Source organism: Dama dama, chromosome 18 (genome assembly GCF_033118175.1).
Source record: "Dama dama isolate Ldn47 chromosome 18, ASM3311817v1, whole genome shotgun sequence".
NCBI lineage: Eukaryota > Metazoa > Chordata > Mammalia > Artiodactyla > Cervidae > Dama > Dama dama.
The window spans coordinates 20,923,233-20,944,949 of NC_083698.1; the positions used below are offsets into that span (position 1 = coordinate 20,923,233).

A 21,717-nucleotide genomic window follows, 5' to 3' on the forward strand; every position below is an offset into this window, starting at 1 on the left:
ATACATTCTTGAGTTAACAACAGCCTCAGCTAATGCCAAATCACAGTAATGCTTGTTGGGGCACAATTCATTAGATTTTTAAAAAGCAACTACATTAAATCAACCACTTTTACTTAGTGAAACACAGCACAAACTCTCATTAGGAGAAAATTCAATAACAGACAGAAGCAAATATGCACTATGCATATTAAGCAGACATTTAACGTTATAAAGGGAAAAAATGGAAAAAGAATGATATAAATAAAACTCCATAAAAACACTAAACATACAATTATGACAGAAAGATTCACACGGACTAGTTTAGCTCAGATTCTCTCTTCGTGTCTCCTTTACATCTGATTCCATGAAATTTACATACAAAATTTGGTGCCTCAAAAATGCACTTACTTTCATCATCGCTTTGGCTTTATTTGCAAATACTAATCAATGTTGTTTGTGCTTTTTTATTCATCACTATACATAAGTGTCTTGCATATATTAAAAATACTAGAACAAGGAAAATGATTTTAGTTCTGCAAATAATTTTCCACCTTCATCCCTTACCTAAATTTTCCAGTAGATATGGTTTGTCTCTTAGACTAATAAATCCAGTTACTGCATAACAGTATACTTATTTAATACTGAGTAAAGTTCAACCAAAGAAGGCACAGATCACTTTTCTCAAAATAATTGGTTACTAATTATAGGCAGGGTGAGTGGAAAGTATTTGTTGACATATTCCCTTTGAGCATGTTTCTGAAGTTAATTTCTAGGATAATTTGTTATGCTGAAGGTCAAATTAAAGAATAAATAAAATCGGAAACAAAAAGCAAAAATCTTGGGTTGTGATATATAATTTTAGCTGTCAGCTATAAAAACCCCAATTTTTTTTGGAGGGGGGTTGTTTTGCTTTGTCTTTTGGTTTTCATTTTAGCATTGAGTCTCAACTGTCTATCTTACAAAGAATAAACTGGTAAAACCAAAAACTGTTAAAAATATCTATCTACTAGAATAGATTTTAATAAAACTGATGCAACTTTTTACTTGTAAGTCCATAGTCATCTACTATAATTTCTATTTATACATTTCCCCATTAATTATGCTTTTTCTAAAGTTAATTTTTAAATGCAAGCAAGCATTTACCATATTTAGATATTACTTTTCCTTTTTTTCCCTTGAGTGTAGAAAAAAATGTCACAGGATCATGATGTGGCATGAGTCTGAGAGATTATTTCTTTGTTATTTTATGTTCAAGTCAATAAAGGTTTAAAAAAAAAACAGGGCCAAGGTGTATAATTTAGATATAATTTAGATTTTATTCCTTCTCTTAAACTCGGTAGATTCCTGGTGGGTTATCTAAAATGAAAATTATTGCAAGATGCAGCTTATTTTCCATTGGGTTTCTATTTTGATTTGAAAAATACATTCCTTGTGAAAAAATCATAGAGAAGGAAATGGCAACCCACTCCAGTATTCTTGCCTGGAGAATTCCAAGGACAGAGGAGTCTGACGGACTACAGTCCATGGGGTTGTGAAGAGTTGGAAATGACTGGGTGACTAAACACACTGAGTGCATGAAACAATCAAGCACCAAACTAAAAGTTGTTTTTGCTGAAAATGCGGCTGCTGGACTCCAAACTGGCATATATGGGGCAGATGTGCACTAACAATGTCAGAGCAAACTCCCTGATAACAAGAAACCTTAATGGAGGTACTTGGAACAGGACAGGGCCCCCAGTGTTTTTTCTAACCAGACTGGGAAGATTCAAAGTTTACTAGGGAGCCTTCTAAAGTAGAATTGATTCTAGGATGACAGGGATGAACACTCAGCAATGACTTTCTTACAGCTAAAGGTAAGAGAAAATAAGCAGAAAATAGTCTTTGGAAATGGAAAACACAAATAACTCAAGCAAAAATGATGAAAATGAAGAAACCACTTCAATAATATCATTTTTATATAGACTTAATTCCCTAGTATTTTCAGTAATAATATGGTAAAATATTACTTGTTAACATTTTCAGAAACTGTATCTGTTACAGAATGAATTGTGTCCACCTTACAATTTAATTGCAAAAAAAATATATGATGCTGCTGCCTTTATTCTACAAATAAGTAAACGACAGGATAATAAAATGTCTAACCTTATTTCCATAGAAGGCCTGTATCAGAATCACCTAAAAGCTCGTTAGAAATTCCAGGGCTCAGTTCCAGACTTCAAAGGTCAAACTCTCACAGAACTGGGACCATGATGCTCTATTTGAACAAGCTTCCCAAGTAATTCATGTTCATACTCAAATGAGAATAAGATTACTGCACTCATAGAAAATTATATAACTGATGACTTTCAGGAAAATAATTAAAAATTTACCCAAAATAATTATCTATCTGAACAGGGCAAAAGAAAAAAATATAATGTTGATAAATCAATAAGTTGCAGTACAATTACATCATTTAGTATGTGAGCTAACTACAAAGGAAAAAAAAAAATGGTTGCCTCTACAGAAAAGGATTCTGAAAATGGGGAATGATCTGACTTGCGCTTTTTCTGCTCTTCTATCAATATATTGCTCTGATAAAATATTTAAACTTTAAAAAAAAAAAAGCAAAAGACAAAAAACAAAGCAACAAACAGATCAAGAACAGCCAAAACCACAGCAAAAAGCACACACAAAGCAAGCAGCTTCAAGGGCTGGAGACGGCCGAGACCTGAGGCACACAGATGATCTCAGGTGAAGCGGCAGGAGACACTTCATCCTTCAGATGGATAGTTTGAGTCTGATGACAGCAACATACTCAAATTTTCCTCAGAAAATGTTTAAAAAGAAGACAAGCCACAGTTGCAAAATCACGCACTCCAACCCCAGAAATGGAATTCCTCTGTGAATGCGTGTTCTTGTTCAGTGGCTCAACCATGTGCAGCTCTCTGGGACCCCATGGACTGTAGCCTGCCAGACTCCTCTCCTCTGTCCATGGGAGTCTCCAGGCAAGAATACTGGAGTGGGCTGCCATTTCCTCCTCCCGGGGATCTTCCCAACCTAGAGATAAAACCCTTGTCTCCCACAATGGCAGGCGGTTCTTACCACTGAGCCACCAGGGAAGCCTGAAGGTGTACGCACTTCTGGTAAAAGAGAAATCAAAGACAAAACCTTCCTGTCAAGTCACATCCGAAAAATGAACTGGGTAAGAAAGCTTTCAAAAGTAGTCACAGAAAAGTAAACTTTATAAAGTACTCACTGCCTACGTAGAAAGGAACAGAATGCAGGAAGGTAGCTTAGTAGAAAAGAAAATTAAGAAACACAAACCATAAATGGAACTTTCCAACCTAAGAAATACATGTTAATATAAAAGGAATTATTCAGTTAGGGTCTGCATAGACCTGTCTAACTTCAGCTTTTTTCAGAGGCAGATTTGTACAAGAATCTATTAAGGTATTTTTATCTCCACTTCACTGCAAAAGGGATCCAAAGCGCTATTCTTAAAAAAAAAAAAAAAAAAAAATTCTAAGAATATGAAGTGCAGCTATGAATTTAATTTACATAAACAAAGTATCACCCATATAATAATGACTTTAAACAGTTAAGTCCCCACACACTGCTTTGTCTTTATTTTCTGATTGGGTCACTAGTATTATTGTGTTACAAATTTCAGTTAAAGTAAAGAAAATTGCAACCTTTTTATATTTACTTTCATAAATAAACCAGAGAAGAATCTAGGTAATATTATTCCTTTAATGACATCCTTCTAATTGACTTGCATTCCAGTGTTTTTTCTTGGGTATAAAAGAAAGAAGTATAGTTACAAGGAATTGTGCTACTGGGAATTGTGCCTAATCCTGGCTATACCCGTGGGAATGTTCTGGAAGGACATAAAATGTAAATATGAACATCACCTATTGTGTGAATCACTGTAGAGGAAGCACAAAAAGAACTAATGTCATCAAATGGAAATAAGCTAGTTAGAAAAATAACAACACAACTTTGTAAAGGAAGAAAATGAGGGGTGGAAGATTTTAAAGGATTAGCTATATAAAAAATATTTTATTTAAAATATAAGGTTATCAATGTACTGTATTTAAAACACTTGATTTATAAAAATTCAAGGTGTACACAGATTTGTATCTACTTTGGAAACATAAGGTTGATCTATATTCTAAATACTATTTCAATTCTCTTTTCTAAGGAGTATAATTCTACTTCATCTGGACGAAAGTATATCCTATAGTTATTCTATTTTTTGTCAGCAATGTCTGAATTCTGGACTCATTTCTAAGAAACAATTTGCTCAAGCCACGTAATTGTTTTTCTTAGCCTCCATTCATTTCCTAGGACGGGCTTGTAGGCGGTTTTTTGTTTGTTTTCACTTGTTTTTCATGTCTATATATGCTTCGAAAGTCAGCATCCTTGAAAGGTTACCAGACTATAGCATGACATCATTAAAATTCCAGGTTTCTGAGTGAAATACTTCATAAACAAAAATAAGGAACGCTCAGGAAAATTTTTAGAAAAACACCCAAGTGTTACAGTTTAATTTCATTTTTCAGATTTTTTGAATGCTCTGGTCACTACTCTTTACTCTTCTACATATGTTTATATGTGTTACAGTCAAACATATGTTCTATAATACAAAGTTGGGCAGAATTTGCCATTCACTCATCTAGCATACATTTACCAAATGGCTAAAGCAATAAAAGCAAAAACAGAAGCATTTTATTTGATTGAGGTATGTAAGGAAATCTGATTATTCACAATGGAAAAAAATAGCCCCATAGAATTAATAGATGGGCCACACAGAGAGGGTATAGCTTCTTTCTGCTCCTAGAGATAGGGTCCCTCTGCCCCACTAATCTTCTCCAGACAGACAAGTATCAAACATTTATAAAGGGCATTTAGGAGACAATATAGCCTTTCAGTTCCAATATTCCATCAACTTCTCCACCCAGAAATCTTTACAATCTAATCCATATGCCCTACTCCTTTTTTAAAATTATATCCCTCTTGTTCCATCCTCAGCAAAGACTGAAATTAGCTGGTCACCATCATCAGAACAATAGTCCTTTATTTCAATGAAACTTGAATAAATTGCACTTCTACTTTCTTTTTTAGTAGACTCTTTCAGATTTATTTTTACTCATGTTTATAGGTTTCCCTTTATAATGACATTCTTTATTCAGAAGTCCCAGAGCCATATTTGTTAAACTGTTAAAATATTCACTAATTGAAGGAAAATTTCAGCATTCTGAAAATGCCTGGCTAAACATGGTTTCAGCATGTTTTCCAGAAGAAAGCTATATATATATATTCTTTAATGCATGATCATATGTTTATAACTTAAGAAGGGGATTGGGACTTCGAAAATACTTGAATGAAAACAAGCACTAAGACGCTGATCGTGGTTATGATGACAATTTTCCTTACTGTGCTTCTAAAACAGGTCAGGCATACTGAATATGACACAATCCTAATTCTCAAGAAGTTCACAGTCTTACTGACATGTATCTAAGATATAATAATAAATGAAACATACAAGATGTCATGAGTCTTAACTCTGCTGGCTAAGGATGCGAAGAAAGGTCAAGAAAGATCTCAGGGTGATGAAGTCTCAGCTGAATCTGAAGCTGGAAATGCCCCAGACTGCAAAGAAAGATCTTAAAAATGTTAAAGCAAAATGAACATGTGCAAAGGTAAAGAGGCATAAAAGAGCTCACTCTTTGGGGGAACTGAAAAATGAGAAAGCTTCAAGTTTAGAGAATGGGGAGGGACAGGGTACTAGGAAAGCAACAGTTAAAACTGAAAATGTAGCCAAGGCCCAGGTCACGGAACCATGTTCTGTACAGCTAAATTAGGATTTTTGCTGAGAGAAGTTCAAAGAAAATTAACAAAGTCAGATGGATGTGCGTCAGTATCATTGCAGAGAGCAGAATGGAAGGAAATCTGAAGGCAAGAACCCCCACAGAAAGGCTGATTCACAAGTTCAGTGGAGGCAGAATATGGGTGTGAATTAAGGTAGTGAAAGAGAAATGGAAATGAGACCATGAAATTAAGATACTGGTAGAATCAACAACTTGGTAACCAAAGGGAGTGATGATAAAGAACTGGGAGGGACTGAAGATAAATTAAAGGTTTTCAGCTTGGATTGGTGATATCATCAACTTAGGCAACAGAAGTTGAAGAGAGATGCTGGGCAGAAAAAAATGAAAGATTTGTGAACGTTCAGTGAAGCCTCACAGTGAAAACAGGGGGTGTTGCATAAATGGTGTTTTATGCTGATGCTCAGCTGAGGGTGGAGGGGATGAGTCCAGAGGTGCTGTGTTGTTTTAACTTGCACAAGGACCCCAGTGGTGGATCCGGGGCAGATATTTAATAGACAGGAGCAGACTGGAGACCAACGCTACAATACACAGTGTAGGAGATCTATTTCAACAGAACCGTGCTGACTACTACAGTAGCCGATAGCCACGTGTTCACATAAATTTAAAATCACAAAAATTAAATAAATTAAATATTAATTTCTTCAGACCCATTAGCCACATTTCAAGTGCTCAGTAACGAATGTGGTTGGTGGTTACTATACTGAACGGTACGGATACAGACTATTGGTCTACGGAACTATGCAGGCACAGCATAAGAAAAAGAAGAGGAAAGGTTTGCAGACAGAATCCTGGGCAAGAGAGGGAAGGTAGATAAGTGATATGAGGAGTAATCAGAGGAGTAAAAAAAGAAAGAAAAATAATCACATGCTGTGAACCAAGGGAACTGAGTTCAAGAAGATGAATTAACCAAGAATATGAAAAATGAAGAGGGGGCAAATAAGGTGTAAACAATTATCTTTAGGTGTTTGTGAAAGATGAAAAAGTTAGTCACTCAGTTCTATCTGACTCTTTGTGACCCCATGGACTGTAGCCTGCCAGACTCCTCTGTCCATGGAATTCTCCAGGCAAGAATAATGGAGTGGGTTGCCATTCCCTTCTCCAGGGGATCTTCCTGACCCAGGGATTGAACCCGGGTCTCCTGTATTGTAGGCAGATTCTTTACAGTTTGAGCATCCAGGGAGCAGGGTATTAAAATTACCAATTTTTTCAGATGTAAAGTGACTCCATGAGACTAACTCTCCCACTCAGATGACAGGTAGAGTATTAGAAAGAACTCTAGTTCCTAACAGGAAAGGACATGCAGAAACGTGACTATTCTCTTCCTATACTTTATCAAAGAAGGGGAAGCCTTGCCAAGCTGTTATCCTTAGCCATCGTCTTTCTGGGACTTTCTGAGAGTCACTAATGAAGGTCTGTACCTCAGCTGAATAGGTTTCTGGAAATCCGATGTCTAATAACTATATTCAGCCACCAAACAGCACAGAAAATTATTTTTTCAGATTAAAAATTAAATTGATAGGATAGCAGTTATCAGGAGCTGGGGGCCAGGTAAGTGGGGAGTTATTTTTTAGTAAGTACAGTAGAGAGTTTCAGTAGAGACCATGAGAAGGTTCAGGTGGATAGTGTTCATGTTTGCACAACAGTGTGACTGCCACCAAGTATTAATTGCTCAGTTGTGTTCACTTCTTTCCGACCCCGTGGACTGCAGCCCGCCAGGCTCCTCCGTCCATGAGATTCTCCAGGCAAGAGTATTGGAGTGGGTTGCCATGCCTTCCTCCAGGGGATCTTCCTGACCCAGGGGCTGAACCCGCATCTGCCACATTGCAGGCAGATTCTTTGCCATCTGAGCTGCCAGGGAAGCCCCACACTGCACACTTAAAAACGGTTCGAGAGATAAATTTTCTGGAATGCATATATTTTACCACAAATGAAAAAGAACTTTAATGATACTGAACTAAAATATGTAAAATGGGAGAGAATCTGGAAGAAACCTTTTACAGCCCTTGACACCTGGGAAATAGAAGATTCCAAACATAAAAGTTGAAAACACCACACGCAAACATCTGTTACTCAGAGAAATGTAGGTATTTGTATTAGATTTATGATATTAGGTGTGAAAATACGAGTTTGATAAGTTGTAAGGTATTAAGCATCTGTTGTTGCTCTTGCTACTGCCTCCTGTGAAACTGTCAGTGGTCTGGAAAAATGAAACAAGTTAGAGCTTTAAATGGTGCTAAAAGAACAAAAGTGACACTTCTGTGGCAGTACAGTGGTTAAGACTTCGTACTTCCAACACAAAGGATACGGGTTCAATTCCTGGTTAGGGAGCTAAAATCCCACATGAGGCACAGCACAGTCAGAAACGATAAAAAAATAAAAAATAAAATAAATAAAACTAAGGCATGGTATGCCATGTTCATTTTAAAAAATTTAAAAATAAAAAATAAATAAGAGAACAAAATGTATTAGGTCAGTTTTAAGATCACAGTGGCATTTATACCCTTTTCTTTACTATTTATACCTCAGGTCAATAGCTGCAGTTTGCTAATAGAGGCAAACCATAAATATCACAAGTAAACTCTGAGGCAACCATGTTTATACAGGCAAAACGCTCATTGGGCAATTAGAGGGTAGAACCCTGAATTGCTTCTCTTGCATCCTCTGAAAGGCCCTGGAGTGAGGCTCAGGGAAGGAAACACTGAAGGGATTCTCAGGGAAGCCAATGGCGACTTTCATTTGTGTCACTGGGTCCAGGAAGCAGATAATGAAGATGAAAATGAAATCCGAGCAAGTGAATGTTCATTAATGCAAAATAAAACAATAAGCCAAAGAATGCTTGCGCCAAGATTTTTACGCCATACAATAAATCTCGTCAAGATTTTAACCACTGTCTCCATCAGCGTTCAGACCTTTCCTGGTGGACCCACTGAAAAGCTGAAAGTAAACACTTGAGTGAACATGGATCGCACCCTGTTTCTCCTCCAAGGATATTAACCAAATAGGTCCAACCAGTCTTCCTAAGCTCTGTTCGGATCACAGAGGAATTCTGCTGCTATCACAACCTGACAAATAATTACCTCGTGACCGTAAGCTGAAAAGGCACGGACACAGCAGCAAGAAGACACTGGAAGAGGAGATCAGTCACAGAGAAAGAATACAAGGAGGCGGCAAAGACAAATCCAAGAGATGAGTCATGCTATACTTACAACTTTCAGCCTGGTAGTCTGGCACAAACTGCTCATCATTGTCAGGTACCTGAGCTGAAGGAAAAAAAAGAAAGAAAAAAAGTTAAGAGAGAAACTGCCAAAGCATAAAGAATGTCAAGTAAAATCTCTCAGGGGAGATCTTTTTAGGTTGAGACCAAACCTACGATTATTTGCCAGTGAGCTCCTATTTAAAATGGTATTGACAGCAAAATTCAAGAAGGGAAATAGAAGCAATCATCAATGTCAACCAGAAAACACATATATCAGAAATAAAATGGTAGCAGTTGCAGTTCCTCTGCATTTTACTTGCCACATGGAAATAAAAGAAACATGAAAATAAAAGCAGCTACAGGAATTCTATTAGCTGCAGTGCTTCTTTTTGCAGGAGTGGAATAAGAAGTATTTCAATTTGCCTACTGCCGATGTTTAAGCAGCCCATTTAAATTTATCACAGAATTCTTTCAAACGATGTGTAGTTATTACACAAACCCCTCTGCCTTTTAGAAATGTCTGTTTTAGATGTGGTTGGCCTACTGCTAGACTACCATAATTAACATTTGCCCTAAATTTGGCCAAAATACGTGACGAAGTTTTTTACGTGAAAGAGAGTCATTGATTTTGGTCATATGGAATAAAATATTATATCTCAATGATTATGGTCACAGTCATAAAAATAATAATAAAAATAAACCTCATATTTTTAGTCACAATATTTTCCAGGTGACCATTGTACACTAACAAAAAGAATATCACTATTTCATCAGCCCTAATGTCAAATGACTTCCCTGTCTTTAGTAAAGGAATAAAACAATGAATAATAAGAGCTTAATGCATTCAGCAATCAAAACACAAGTATATTTTTTACTTCTAGAATATTTTTATCACAGGCATCAAAATTCCTATTTTGATATTCCAAAATCCCAAAATTCAGGCATCAAAATAACCTATTCCAAATTGACATAATATTACAAAAACAAGTTTCCATATACACACAAAAATATGCACAATTACACACACACAAACTACATAAAAGTAGAGTCACTTTTAATTTGGCAAAAATATACTGAGTTATCATCCTAATTAACTTTAGGTATAACCTGATTAGCTAGTATTATTTCACTAATATTACCTCATCCTGAAACTTTTTATCTAATCAAGTCATATTAAAACAGATGTAATCTTTTTATAAAAGTACCTATTCTGTATGACGAATTCTTATGAAAATAATCAGTCTTTGTTGAAAAAGTTTTGGGTTGGCAATACAGTTAAGAAAAAAATCCATATAAAGAGAAATTCGATATTTAAAAAATTCTATATATGAAAGAAACAAAACATACACACAATTCAAATGTCTGGTGTGTCAGCTTATTTAACAGGATTTTAAAAAACATATTTGTTGAACAAAATTGCTATAAGAGCAGAATAAATGATAATCTTGCAAATTACCAAAATATACACAGCAGGACATTCAACTATTTTCTAACAACTTTCTTCTGTTCACCAACACTTAAATTTATTACAGATAAATTCCATCCCCTGCCACTAAAGGAAGTGAGACAAATTAAGAACATTTTTTCCAAATTAGAACTGATGCCTATTTCACCAGCCTGTACTGGAGGAAAAGGTGTATTTTCTTCAGGTTCCACTAACATCTGATACCAAGGTTAACCAAATCAAGCAACTTTCAAATCATTTTTCTATGCTCTGCTGTGTAAACTGTGCAACATTCTTTAACCTCTTTGAACTCCATTTTACTCATCAGTTTAACACTGATGATACATATTTTTCATGAAGACTAAATGAAATAGTCTAAACACAATGCCAGTCACAATAGCAGATATTCAAAAAATGTTACATATTTTCTTCTTTCCAAACCTCTACCACCCTCCCGGTTTTCCCTTTCACACAGGAAGTACCACTACTCAAATTACTCTAATGCAAGTTTAATATTTTTACTTCTAATGAATTAGATTGGAGATGGAAAAACAAAAATCACAGCTAAAATTTGTACGTTAGTATTCTCTTAGTTATAATCATTTTTTGACATTGCAGTAAGCCTCATTTTTCTCAAAGACTCACAAATTATGTAGAGGAGTGTCCTTTAAAGTGTTTTCACCAAAAAAAGTACAAAAATGTTTTAAATGTTTATCTAATAAATGACAGTGCGCAGACAGAATCAAACCCTATACATTTTTTCTATCATATCTACATGTTTTGGTTTTTGCTCTAAATTAACAGCTAAACAGAGATAACCCATTGAGATGCAAAGTTATCAACCACAGCAATTACTATGCTTTTAAAAAGCCAACATTTACAAGAATCTAATAAAAATGTAATACCCCTTTTACAGGAATAGTTAAAAATAGCAAGTGAGTAACAAATATATTTGTAAGAGAATATGAATGTCCTACAGGCCAGACTTTTTTTTTCTTACTATCATAGGACAAATTTGCAACTCCATGATATATATCACTGCAAGAAAGGCATAAAAATAACTGATGGATAAGTAGTATATGTTGACATATGTGTGGGGTGTGGGTGGCGGGGAGGTTGTTGAGTGGAGGGGGCAAAGGCAAAACTTTAGGAAGAGAAGAAATCAGAAGTTATACCTCACAAAGACGGAAAATAGCTACATACTAACAATTTTGTAAAAAGAATAAGAATTGCTATTTCTAGTCTAACTCCTTAACATACTGAATAAATACTTCACACTTATGCCTGAACATATTACAGAATTTTAACAAAAAACATATGACTCACATTTTCACAGAAGCTAATCTTAAGAAACCGAATAGACCAAATGAAGCAGCATGCCACTTAAATAGACAAAGGCTTCAGTCTATCTCTGATTTCAAGCTGGAGTCAAAGGAAAGCAGTTAACGAAAAACACAAGTTGGATCTGGGCAAGGAAAATATGACAAAGTATTGCCACACTCATATCATACATTTCCTTTTTTGCCTCCATTCACGAAAATTCTATGAAGTAGCAAACTACAGCTGCCTGAAAATTTGTGGCAAGCCATACCCACTCCAAAGAGGAAAATTAACAATAGAGGCCAACCTCAATATATATATATATGTATATATATATATAGTTATTTTACTACTATCTATTACAGACTATGCTTGGAATAATCACCTTTGGGGAATGAAAATGTTTTCCCACACTCTGTAATTAAAGAGGAAGGGGAAAAGTAAGAAAGGGGAAGAGAAAGTATATACCAAAAGACCAATAAAAGGCTTTCAAGAAGATGAAGCATGTGGATTTTATTGGTAATAGCTGGAGCGCTTCTGTCAGTTCATTGCACATTAATAGACAAGCTGCCATCAAGTCTCAGGACTTTGGCTTTAAAAGCGTAGTATGTGCACTCAGCTATCTGCTTTACCTAGATTATCATTGAAAGTTGTTTCCCTGCCTCCTTCTCTTTTTTATTATATTGCAATACATATTATGAGAAAGAAAATCATGAAAATATTAATCACAATCTTGATGTCACAGAATCATTAATCCTTACTTTGAATTCTAATATATACTTTCTTAACTAACATTGCCTAGGCAGGGGGGTGAGGTGGAGAGCAGACAATTTTTAAACAGTTTGTCTTGCTTTTGTGCTTGCTTTTAATGTTCAAATAAAGCAGTAATCATTACTTAAGAAAAGGTGAACGTTGAAATATTTTCCAAGTTTGGCGGCAGACAAGGAAAAACCGTCTTATTCTTACAAACTATGCGCCTGTCGGGTTTTCTTTTAAAGCTAGGGAAAAAGTGGAAAAATTACAAATGAAACAAATGTCAAGTTGAAAAGGGGTTAATATTTAATTAAAACCAGTTCTATCCACTGTAACAATGACCTGGAGCCAAACAAGGCGGAAGATGTATGAGTCATTCTTTCTGCCCGTGAATGAGACAGCTGATCTCCTCGGCAATTCCTCCAGACAAGCAGGCAGAACTGGAGTTCTGCCTCCATTCACAAAAACACAGTCCAGCATGAGCCATGTGGCTCAACCGCAATCTTTTCATGTCACACCCTTCCAGAGAGTTAAAGCAAGTCAACTTGAACTTGCAATATAAACACACCAATTTTACTGCTCTATCTCAATACAGCTCAGATCCATTAAGGTATATGTTTAAATAAATACATTTACATACATTTAATCCATCCTGCTCTATTGGGTAACTTGTCACAGAAACTTCAATGTATAAAACTAAGAAGAGAGAAAGACGGATGGATAGATGGATGGGTGGATGAAGGAAGGCTGGAAGGAAAGAAGGAGGAAGGAGAAAAAAATCACAAAGCATTAAAGAAATGCGTTTTGTTTTTTTTTTTGCCTATCCTTCAAATGCTCTTTTTATCTTAAGATTATAATAGTCTATTGCTTAACTTCATAGCATTTCCCTCTCACAGGGTAAGAAACAAGTTTCTCTGAAGAAATTCAAATTTTCTTTTAAATAAAACAACAAGAAAATCAACCTTCACACAGTCGTGTTTTGTTTAATCCTACAATGAAGCTTCAGGCCATGGAACAAAATAATCATGAAACCTCTAAGCCAGGCTTTACACCACATCCGCTTTTAACATTAAAATGATTGTACCAATGTATAAGCATTAATTAATGCAGAAGCATAAATATATTTAAAGAGCCAAAAAAAGGGGCTATTCCTTCATGGCAGAAAAATCTTTAAAATTGATAAAGTCATGCTTTCTGTATGCTCTAAGAGAAAAGAAAACAGTAAGTTTTAGTTGTTTTTAGCTTCAAATCAACTTCAATTTCCTAACTTTAACTTATATAGAGGTTTGAAAACTTAAGTATAGCTCAGAGCTGTTGCTATTAGCAAAACATTTTCTGTAAGGTACTGAGAGCTGACTTCTATTATTATTGTTATTATTATTATTTTAATTATAATGCTGCACACTGGTCAAAGGGAATAAAGTTTTCCTATGAAATTTAAGAAATTACACATTTTTTGTAACTGAATTAGCTTAGTAATATTTCATTAACATATATTAGGACCTTCTGGCCAAACTATATCTAGGCTATATGAAAGCCAAATTTTATTTTTAACAAATATTTCTATTTTGCAAATAGACTCTAGATGCATTTATATATTGTTAATAAATGCTGAGAAACAGAATATGTTTATTCCAACTGCTATCCCTTAATCAGGTCCAAACAAGAAGTCTTTGTTTCATAGTTTAGAGTATTTCGTGGTACAAGAAAAAGATGGGCAGTAGCTCCCTCTTGCCCCCTCACAATGACTCTTGCTCAGCTCTTAGGAAATAGTATGGACTTCTGTAATTTAATGTCTAATTCTCAATTCCTCTTTTTTTTTAAACCACACAAAGTAATGAAGCTTTTTAAGCCTTTTCTCCTAACTGCATCACATGGAGAGAAAAAAAAAAAAATCCAAGAGTACATATCCAATTTATGTTCGATTTCAAAAAGAAAGTCTAATTTTTGAAAAATAAAAATGAATGCATTATAATAGCTATGTATTGTGGGTGATATTATGCATATTGAGTAACAACACATATCATTTAAGGAAATTCATGATAAATGACTTTGAATATAAATTTAGTATCAACCACTAAAGTTGAGGAGATACGATGACATCTCTGCTTTTCAGCAAACCTGATTATTAATGGAAGGTCACAGAAAACAAAAGGAAAAGGCTTATCTGCATGAGGTCATGAGGTAATAATAACCTTTAGTGTAGAAAAATTATTTTTGGAGATACAACTTTGATTCAAGTGTCATGGCATCATGAAATTTAACTTACATCACAACTGAAAAACATTCTGCCCTCATAGGAGCGAATCACTGTTGACATTTATCCTTAAAACTACTGACGAAAGGAAACCTCATGGACATCTAGACCAACATCAAAAATAGCACTCAAAAGTTGCTATATATTTATATTAGTTACGTATGAAATGTATCATTTCTCTCTAAGTTGTGTTAGCAGGTAAGCTTTAATGAGTAACTTTTAAAAATGTGAGCCTCTTTTACCTCACTTTTACATCCTTCTATTTCTGTCCTCCACACATAAAAGGTTCCATTGTAACAATGAATTACTAGGATACCTTTCCTTAAAGCACGGCTAAAAAAGCATATTACCAAGATGTTGTTAGAATTGACATTTGAACTCATTATTTCATGGATCAAATAATTGGAATTGCCTTTCTGTCAATGGTAATCTAATTCAAAAGTCAAAGAATCAATAAAGAATTGTACATGGAAAATGACAACATAAGTAAGTGGCTTTGGCAAAATTTAAAATAAGCACATTCTCCATTTTTTAACTGCTACTGTGGCCACTGAAGACATTACCTTTTCAATTTTCTTCAGAATGAGATGTGATTAAAGTGTGGCATATATGTTAAAAAAAAAAAAAAAAAACCTTGAAATTGCAATGTTAGTACTTCATAAATGATACTAATATAAAGTTATATTCTTCAAAAACATACTTTTGATCCCTGTTCAGAAATTGCAGGGGGGTCTGTGGAATGGAAGTATATTTTTTGGAGAACACTTTAGTGAACCGAAAAGACTTGTTCCAACCCCACCCTCAAATAAATCCTGCCTTATCTACCCCAAATTTTTCCCTGGACATACAACACATTTCATAATCTATAATAATTTACTTATGACTAATGGTGCACTTTGGGTCTACTTTATAAAAAGTCTTATAGGAAAAAAAACAAATTAAACCTGAGAGAATGTATTGTTTCCCAAGTATTTAGGGACTCTGAATATTTTTTAAAAAATTCCTAGGACACATCAGAACTACCTTGACTTTCCTGTCTAGTAAATTTTTAGACCTGTTTAACTTTCCAACGGGATTCTTACTCAGGGGAGAAACTTGGTTAATTGCTAATGATCTTTTTTTTTAAAGGGTCAAGATGCCTTAAATTCTATGGTATCCTTCTGAGAAATAAAACATTATGAAAAGAAATAAGTAAATTGTTCACAGTCTGACAGCTTGGCAATGGTTTAATTTCTGGATGTCCAGAAGGACATAAATGAACAGATCTAGCTAGTAACGAATAAACTAATGTAATTTTGAGATCTCAGCTAATGTTGATCAAGATGTAGAATAAGTTAAAATGCTAATGCAAATATCATAATTATGTAAAATTGCTAAAAATAAAAATAAATGTGCAGCCCATTAACAAATAATAAAAAGAAAAATTCACCTTTCTTCTTACCATTAGATTTTTAAAAAATCAAGTTACTGTTAATGCTTATATCATCATAGAATTAAATTATTCTAAAATACAGTCTTATTCATGGTTTGTAAAAGGAGCCCACCTGGTTATTCAATAAAACACTCCAAGGATTAATCCCTGAACTTTTTTAAGCTTATAAATTATTTTCCAAATAAAACTCCATGTTCTTTCAAATACATCAATCACTTTCTAGGTTTATTTTATATAAAACTAAATCTTCAGATCTGATTTACAGGTTAAGTTAATTATCGCAGGTAAGAATATTCAGTGCAGAGTTTTAAAATAAACTCAGATAAATTACCAAATCACTCATCTGAGTAACAAAGAAATAAAACAAGTCAAAAGTAAAACACTGCACTGAAACTGATTATAGAATGGTAAGAGTCTGTCACAGTTTCATATTTTTAAATTCCAGGAACAGAGTTGCTATGCACATTCAAAATCTGCCAGCAAGTGCACTGACTTGGAAACAGTGAGACTTAAACATCTTAGGAACCAACAAACCTTCCAAAACAATTAAAATAGATATTAGAAGGTATTTTGGAAAAGCGAATAAATTCCCTCATAAATGTAATGTTCTTACAACCTTCAACTCTGCAAAACTTAACAGACAAAAGTTCATGCAAGAGCCTCTGTGCAGATTTTTGTTGAGAAAGTTATGTTTGAATATATGGTTTATGTTGCAATAATAAGTAATCTATTACAGTAAGTTTCATTTACAGAGACAAGCAAAATGACCTTTAAATATAACTAAAACTTTCATTAACATACAAGTACAATCACTCTTTCAAAGGGCTCCTGGAAAAGCTATTATTTAACTTAAAAGCTTCATAAAGATTGTAGGAGCTCTTTGGAAAAACTAGGATATCAGGAACACAAAGAAACTTATTTTACATGCTAACAGCAATTTGATCAACTACAAGCAAGACCACCCGAAAAAACATAGCAGTCTGCCTCAAAGTAGCAACAGCAATGCTCAATTCCATTTTAAAGACCCTCTCTCTTCTTTGAACCATCTTTAAAAAAATCTGTTCCAAAAATTGCATGTTTCTCATATAATGTAAAGATAGAAATAACACAACTGTACTCAATGCTTAAATACCTATAATTTTCTCTTTGTGTTTCCCACAAGACACATAATATAATAAAATTATTATTTCACATTTAGCATAACAAATCCAAAGGAAAAATTTCAAATTATAGACGCCAACAAAAGTCCCTCAACATTAGACATATCTCAAGTTGCATAAAGCTGTACTGAAGCAGTATCTCCTGTTCCTATAAAGTTTCACACAATAAAAGATACAATAGATGGCAACACAAAATGTTATCAAAAAGCAATCAAAATTAAAAGCAATGCCTTTAAATGTCTCCTTGCTACATTAAATAAATCCTAATACAAGCAATAAAACAGCAAAAGTCAATTTCAACAAACATCATATCATAGTAACACACAGAAAACGTTTAAAAAATCTTACAATCCCCCTAAGATTTATTTTAAAGCCATAGATATCCTTAGCATTGGATACACACCTAACGTTCTGTGTTGTGAGCAAGGTGGAAAGAAGACACTTGCACTTAAATCTTGAAGCATCCCGTCCCGATGAACCCAGTGAAACTAATTTCTGCCATCAGAAAAGTCCTCCACCAGAACACCAAATAATGATATGCGCTGCTCTAAAGGAAACAGCAAGCCGGGTTCTGGCTCTAGGAGGTCTCTCGAGGTACAATAATATAAACCTGATCAATTGCAATTAAAATCTGAACAGAGGCTTAGAACTTGAAGTCTTGGTGCATTAGTTCTTGCCAAAAGCAGATGTGATTGTGAGCTGGAAGCAATTTCTCCTGGTAATTTGTGATGACACTGGGTAGTGCAGTCCCAGATTCCCCAAAGACAAACTCATCAGAGGCTCTAATGTATGCATGACACATGAGGTGGCTCTTTTAGAGCTCAATTAATTGGGCTGAACATTAAGACAGCAAGTTCAGGACTTTTTTTTTTTTTTTATCTTTCCCTTCTAGAGTTGCTTTTCCCCTCCTTTGAAAGCAATTTTTTGCCTTACCTTCTGCAAGCCATGTTTCCTGTAATTGACTTAGATCTTGAAAGAGTTCTAAAAAACAAGTCAAAGACATAAACAAAAGATTTGCAAACCTTTTAGGTGACATTAAATGGAAATGTTTGTCATGAAATTAGTCCTATAGATCAATTCAATTTGGGGAGGGGCATCAATAAAGAAATGAGGATTCATAATTATATCAATAATCCTGCACATTTTGTTGCCTACTAAGCAATGCTTCTCAGTATCTTTTTTACCCCCTTTTAACACATAGCTTAAAAAATAAGCCTAGGGACCTCAAACAACACACTTACAGTAGAACTCAAAAAGGCTGAGATGAAGGTATGTCTATCCTCAGAAACCTTTTTTAACCATATTCAATTCTTGCTAAAATAGTGTTAGGGGAAAAATCAGAAAGACTGAATAACACTTTATTTCTATCTTCCAAGTCTTCTATCAAAGATTTAACAGTACATGGTATAATTCTCAAAGTATTATATGTTTTGAGGTTCAATGCCTCAAAACTCAAAGGGACAACTATTAAATACAAGATTTTAGAAGAAAATTTCTAATAGGTTTACAAAAGCAAATAGTTTCCTGGCACCTGTTTATTATCAAGTCCAAAACTGTGTATTCTGTCACTGGGGAGGGAGAGGTATGTGTAACTTATTCCTACTTACATGAAGATCTGAAGAAGTTTCAGAATTCAGTATACCTAATATAAATGGCAAACTGAACTCTGATAATTAAATCTAAGTTTATTAAGTTTATTATGAATGCCCCCATACTGCTGGAATAATTGATAGCATATTGACCTCCTATCAACAGTTCATAAAAAGAATCTGCAACTTAATTTCCTAAATATATATTATAATTATTAATTAGGCCTTAATTATAATTCATTGACCACTTAAAAGGCCTATAAATAAGATATTATGACCTCACCATGCGGTCATCAAAACCATCTCTGAAAAGTTTGTTAACAGTATATGGTTTAGTGTAAGGAGATGGGAAACCAAACAGTCACTTATATTGCTCAACTTCTAATGCAGGAGAAAAAGAGTAATTAAGCAGTGTGCATAGCTGTCTAATTTGTTCCTCTCTGTTGGACATTTTCAAATTGTTACCTTAGTGTATGGGATTACTTATATGCCACATGGACAAAGGTATTTAAATACAAAATGCTTAAAAGAAGGATGTCACTCTTAAGTTATTATTTCCTTCTTTCATTAGTTTGTGACAGGGCCATAAAACAGCAAACTGTCACATCACGTTAATTGCTCCAAATACAAGTCTTGCTTAAATGCAGTCATTTGAAAGTTTATTATTCTTAAGGTAAGACTGAGTGCTTCTCTTCTTTATGAGGGTGGGAAGTACAGGTAAAGAGGGGGAATTCAGCTCTAAATCAAACCTCACCTTCTGAATCATGAGCCAGATCTCTGTTAATGAATTTTCTTTTCCTGACATTTGTTGGTTTCTCGTTACAATTTCTCCCACGCTGATTCTACAAAGGGAAAGATAAAATTCTTTAAAAAAAAATGTAAACCTCAGATGTCACTTACACACACACACACACACACACACACACACACAGAGGCATACATAAGTCTACTGGATCCTCTCCTTAAACAGAAAAATAAAAGTCCATGGTATCAATCCCAATATCTATTTTCTGCATCCATTTGACAGTGAAAGCGTTTGCTGAGAATTCAACAGCCAGGGAGGGTTGCTTCCCTGTGCGGAGCTGAATACACTGTGTATCAGTCATAGATTCATGGTATCTCAGCATCAAAACAACATTAAGCAATTACACTTAAAGTCATTTTTAGGCTAGATCGGAGCTAGATTAAAACACAGTTGAATTTTATTCTCTCAGATAATCCCCTAAAAAAAGAACAAAAAGAGAGTGGTGAAATGAAAAATATAAGAGAGAAATGAGAAAGAAGAAGAAGAAAAAAAAGGAAACAAAACCCATGTAAACAAAAAAGTGTCAGCATTTGTCTCAACTTCATTCTTTTCAATGTGGCAGACAAACCCAGCCAAAAACTTTGAGTGCAGCAGCTGCTGCTGCCCTCCTCCTCTTCCACTCATCTTGAGCACTTTAAACAGAAAAAAAAAGGGAGGGGGTCTTAAAAACAAAACTATGCCTTATCCAAATCACTGAAAGGTAAGCTCATTTTGAAGACTGGGCTTCTAGAAGCAGAGTCGCCCTACAGTGGCAACAAAGCAGATAAAGTATCTGCAGTCCCAGCCCCCTAGCTCCCCCCACCCCCCCACCTTCTCACTCGCCCTCCTCCCCCCTCTCCCCTCCGTCGGAGTCAAGTTTATAAACAGCAACTTTCGAACTGATCACTCACATTGGTGACCATGTAAGGCACTTGCTGGTCATAAAATCCATCCATTCTGCTGCTCTTCGCAAATCTCAGCTCAGTGTTTTATATTTTAAGCATTTAGCTGGAGATTTCCTCGGGATCTGGACTTCTATCAACCTAGAGGGGAACAAGATGGCTTTTAGGCTAAAAAAAAAAAAAAAAAAAAATCATGAATGAAGCTCTTGAATTTGCATAGCTAATTATCCTCCGACAGTCCCATTCACAAAAATAACCCTCCCTACACAGCCTCCTTCACCTGGATCCAAAGAGAGCCAAGAGAGTTCACAATTTACATATTTTCCTCAGTAGCAAAAATTCGAACAAGAGGCGATGTATTTATTTTCACTCTCGATGTTTCCCTGCGCGGTCGATGTACCCCGGGCAGCTCTGATTCGCAAACGTGTGCAAAACTAGCAATGGCGATCAGCGAGACTTGCTTTGCACCTAACGGGACTAAAGAGACGGAGACACCTCTTTCATAAGGATAGTTTTTGCAACCCACAACCATGCAATTATCTGGAGAGACATAAAAAGTTGTTGGAAAGACCCACCTGAAAGCCACGCTAGGCGAACGGCTGCAAAAAATTCCCTCCAATTTTAATAAAAACATTAATTATTGCCCAGCACTTCCCCTTTGGAAGCCGAAAGCGCCTCTGACAGAGCTCAATTCGGTGGTTTTTCCTCTACTTCTCCTCCAGGGGCCTCCAATCCAAACTGATGGATCGCTGCCTCCCATTGGCTCCGCGTCTCTTTCACAAGATCAGATTTCGGGCTGTCAATCAGCAGGCTCGCTGCCCCTTCTCGTGAATCTCCCGCGCCCCTCTGCCCAAGCTAGTGCCGTGCCTGCCGGCGCTGTGACCACAGCCTGGAAACTCCACAGAGCAAATCGACTGCCGTTCTAACCCGCTGCTTATTATTAAGGCGCCTGGGGACACCGAAGCCATGTGTATCGAGTCGCCAGTTCTAACTGGTGTGTTTGGTCCACTATCGGGCTGAAGCACTTTCCT

General features: G+C 35.4%; 1 protein-coding gene across 7 annotated transcripts in view; it reads right to left on the reverse strand.

The window, feature by feature from the left end:
- ETV1 (ETS variant transcription factor 1) overlaps window positions 1–21,425 on the reverse strand; it is a 94,241-nt gene extending 72,816 nt beyond the window's left edge. The window contains exons 1-6 of one of the 7 annotated variants that reach the window (XM_061164997.1): window positions 21,262–21,423; window positions 20,967–21,163; window positions 20,696–20,854; window positions 19,755–19,842; window positions 18,345–18,392; window positions 9,056–9,109 (exon numbers count right to left, since the gene is read on the reverse strand). In XM_061164997.1, coding sequence (XP_061020980.1) covers window positions 9,056–9,109; window positions 18,345–18,392; window positions 19,755–19,842; window positions 20,696–20,740 — 235 coding nt within the window. In that variant the 5' untranslated portion in view covers window positions 20,741–20,854; window positions 20,967–21,163; window positions 21,262–21,423. The other 6 variants (XM_061164998.1, XM_061164999.1, XM_061165000.1 and 3 more) reach the window with 6 other exon arrangements.
- Window positions 21,426–21,717: the final 292 nt, after the last annotated feature.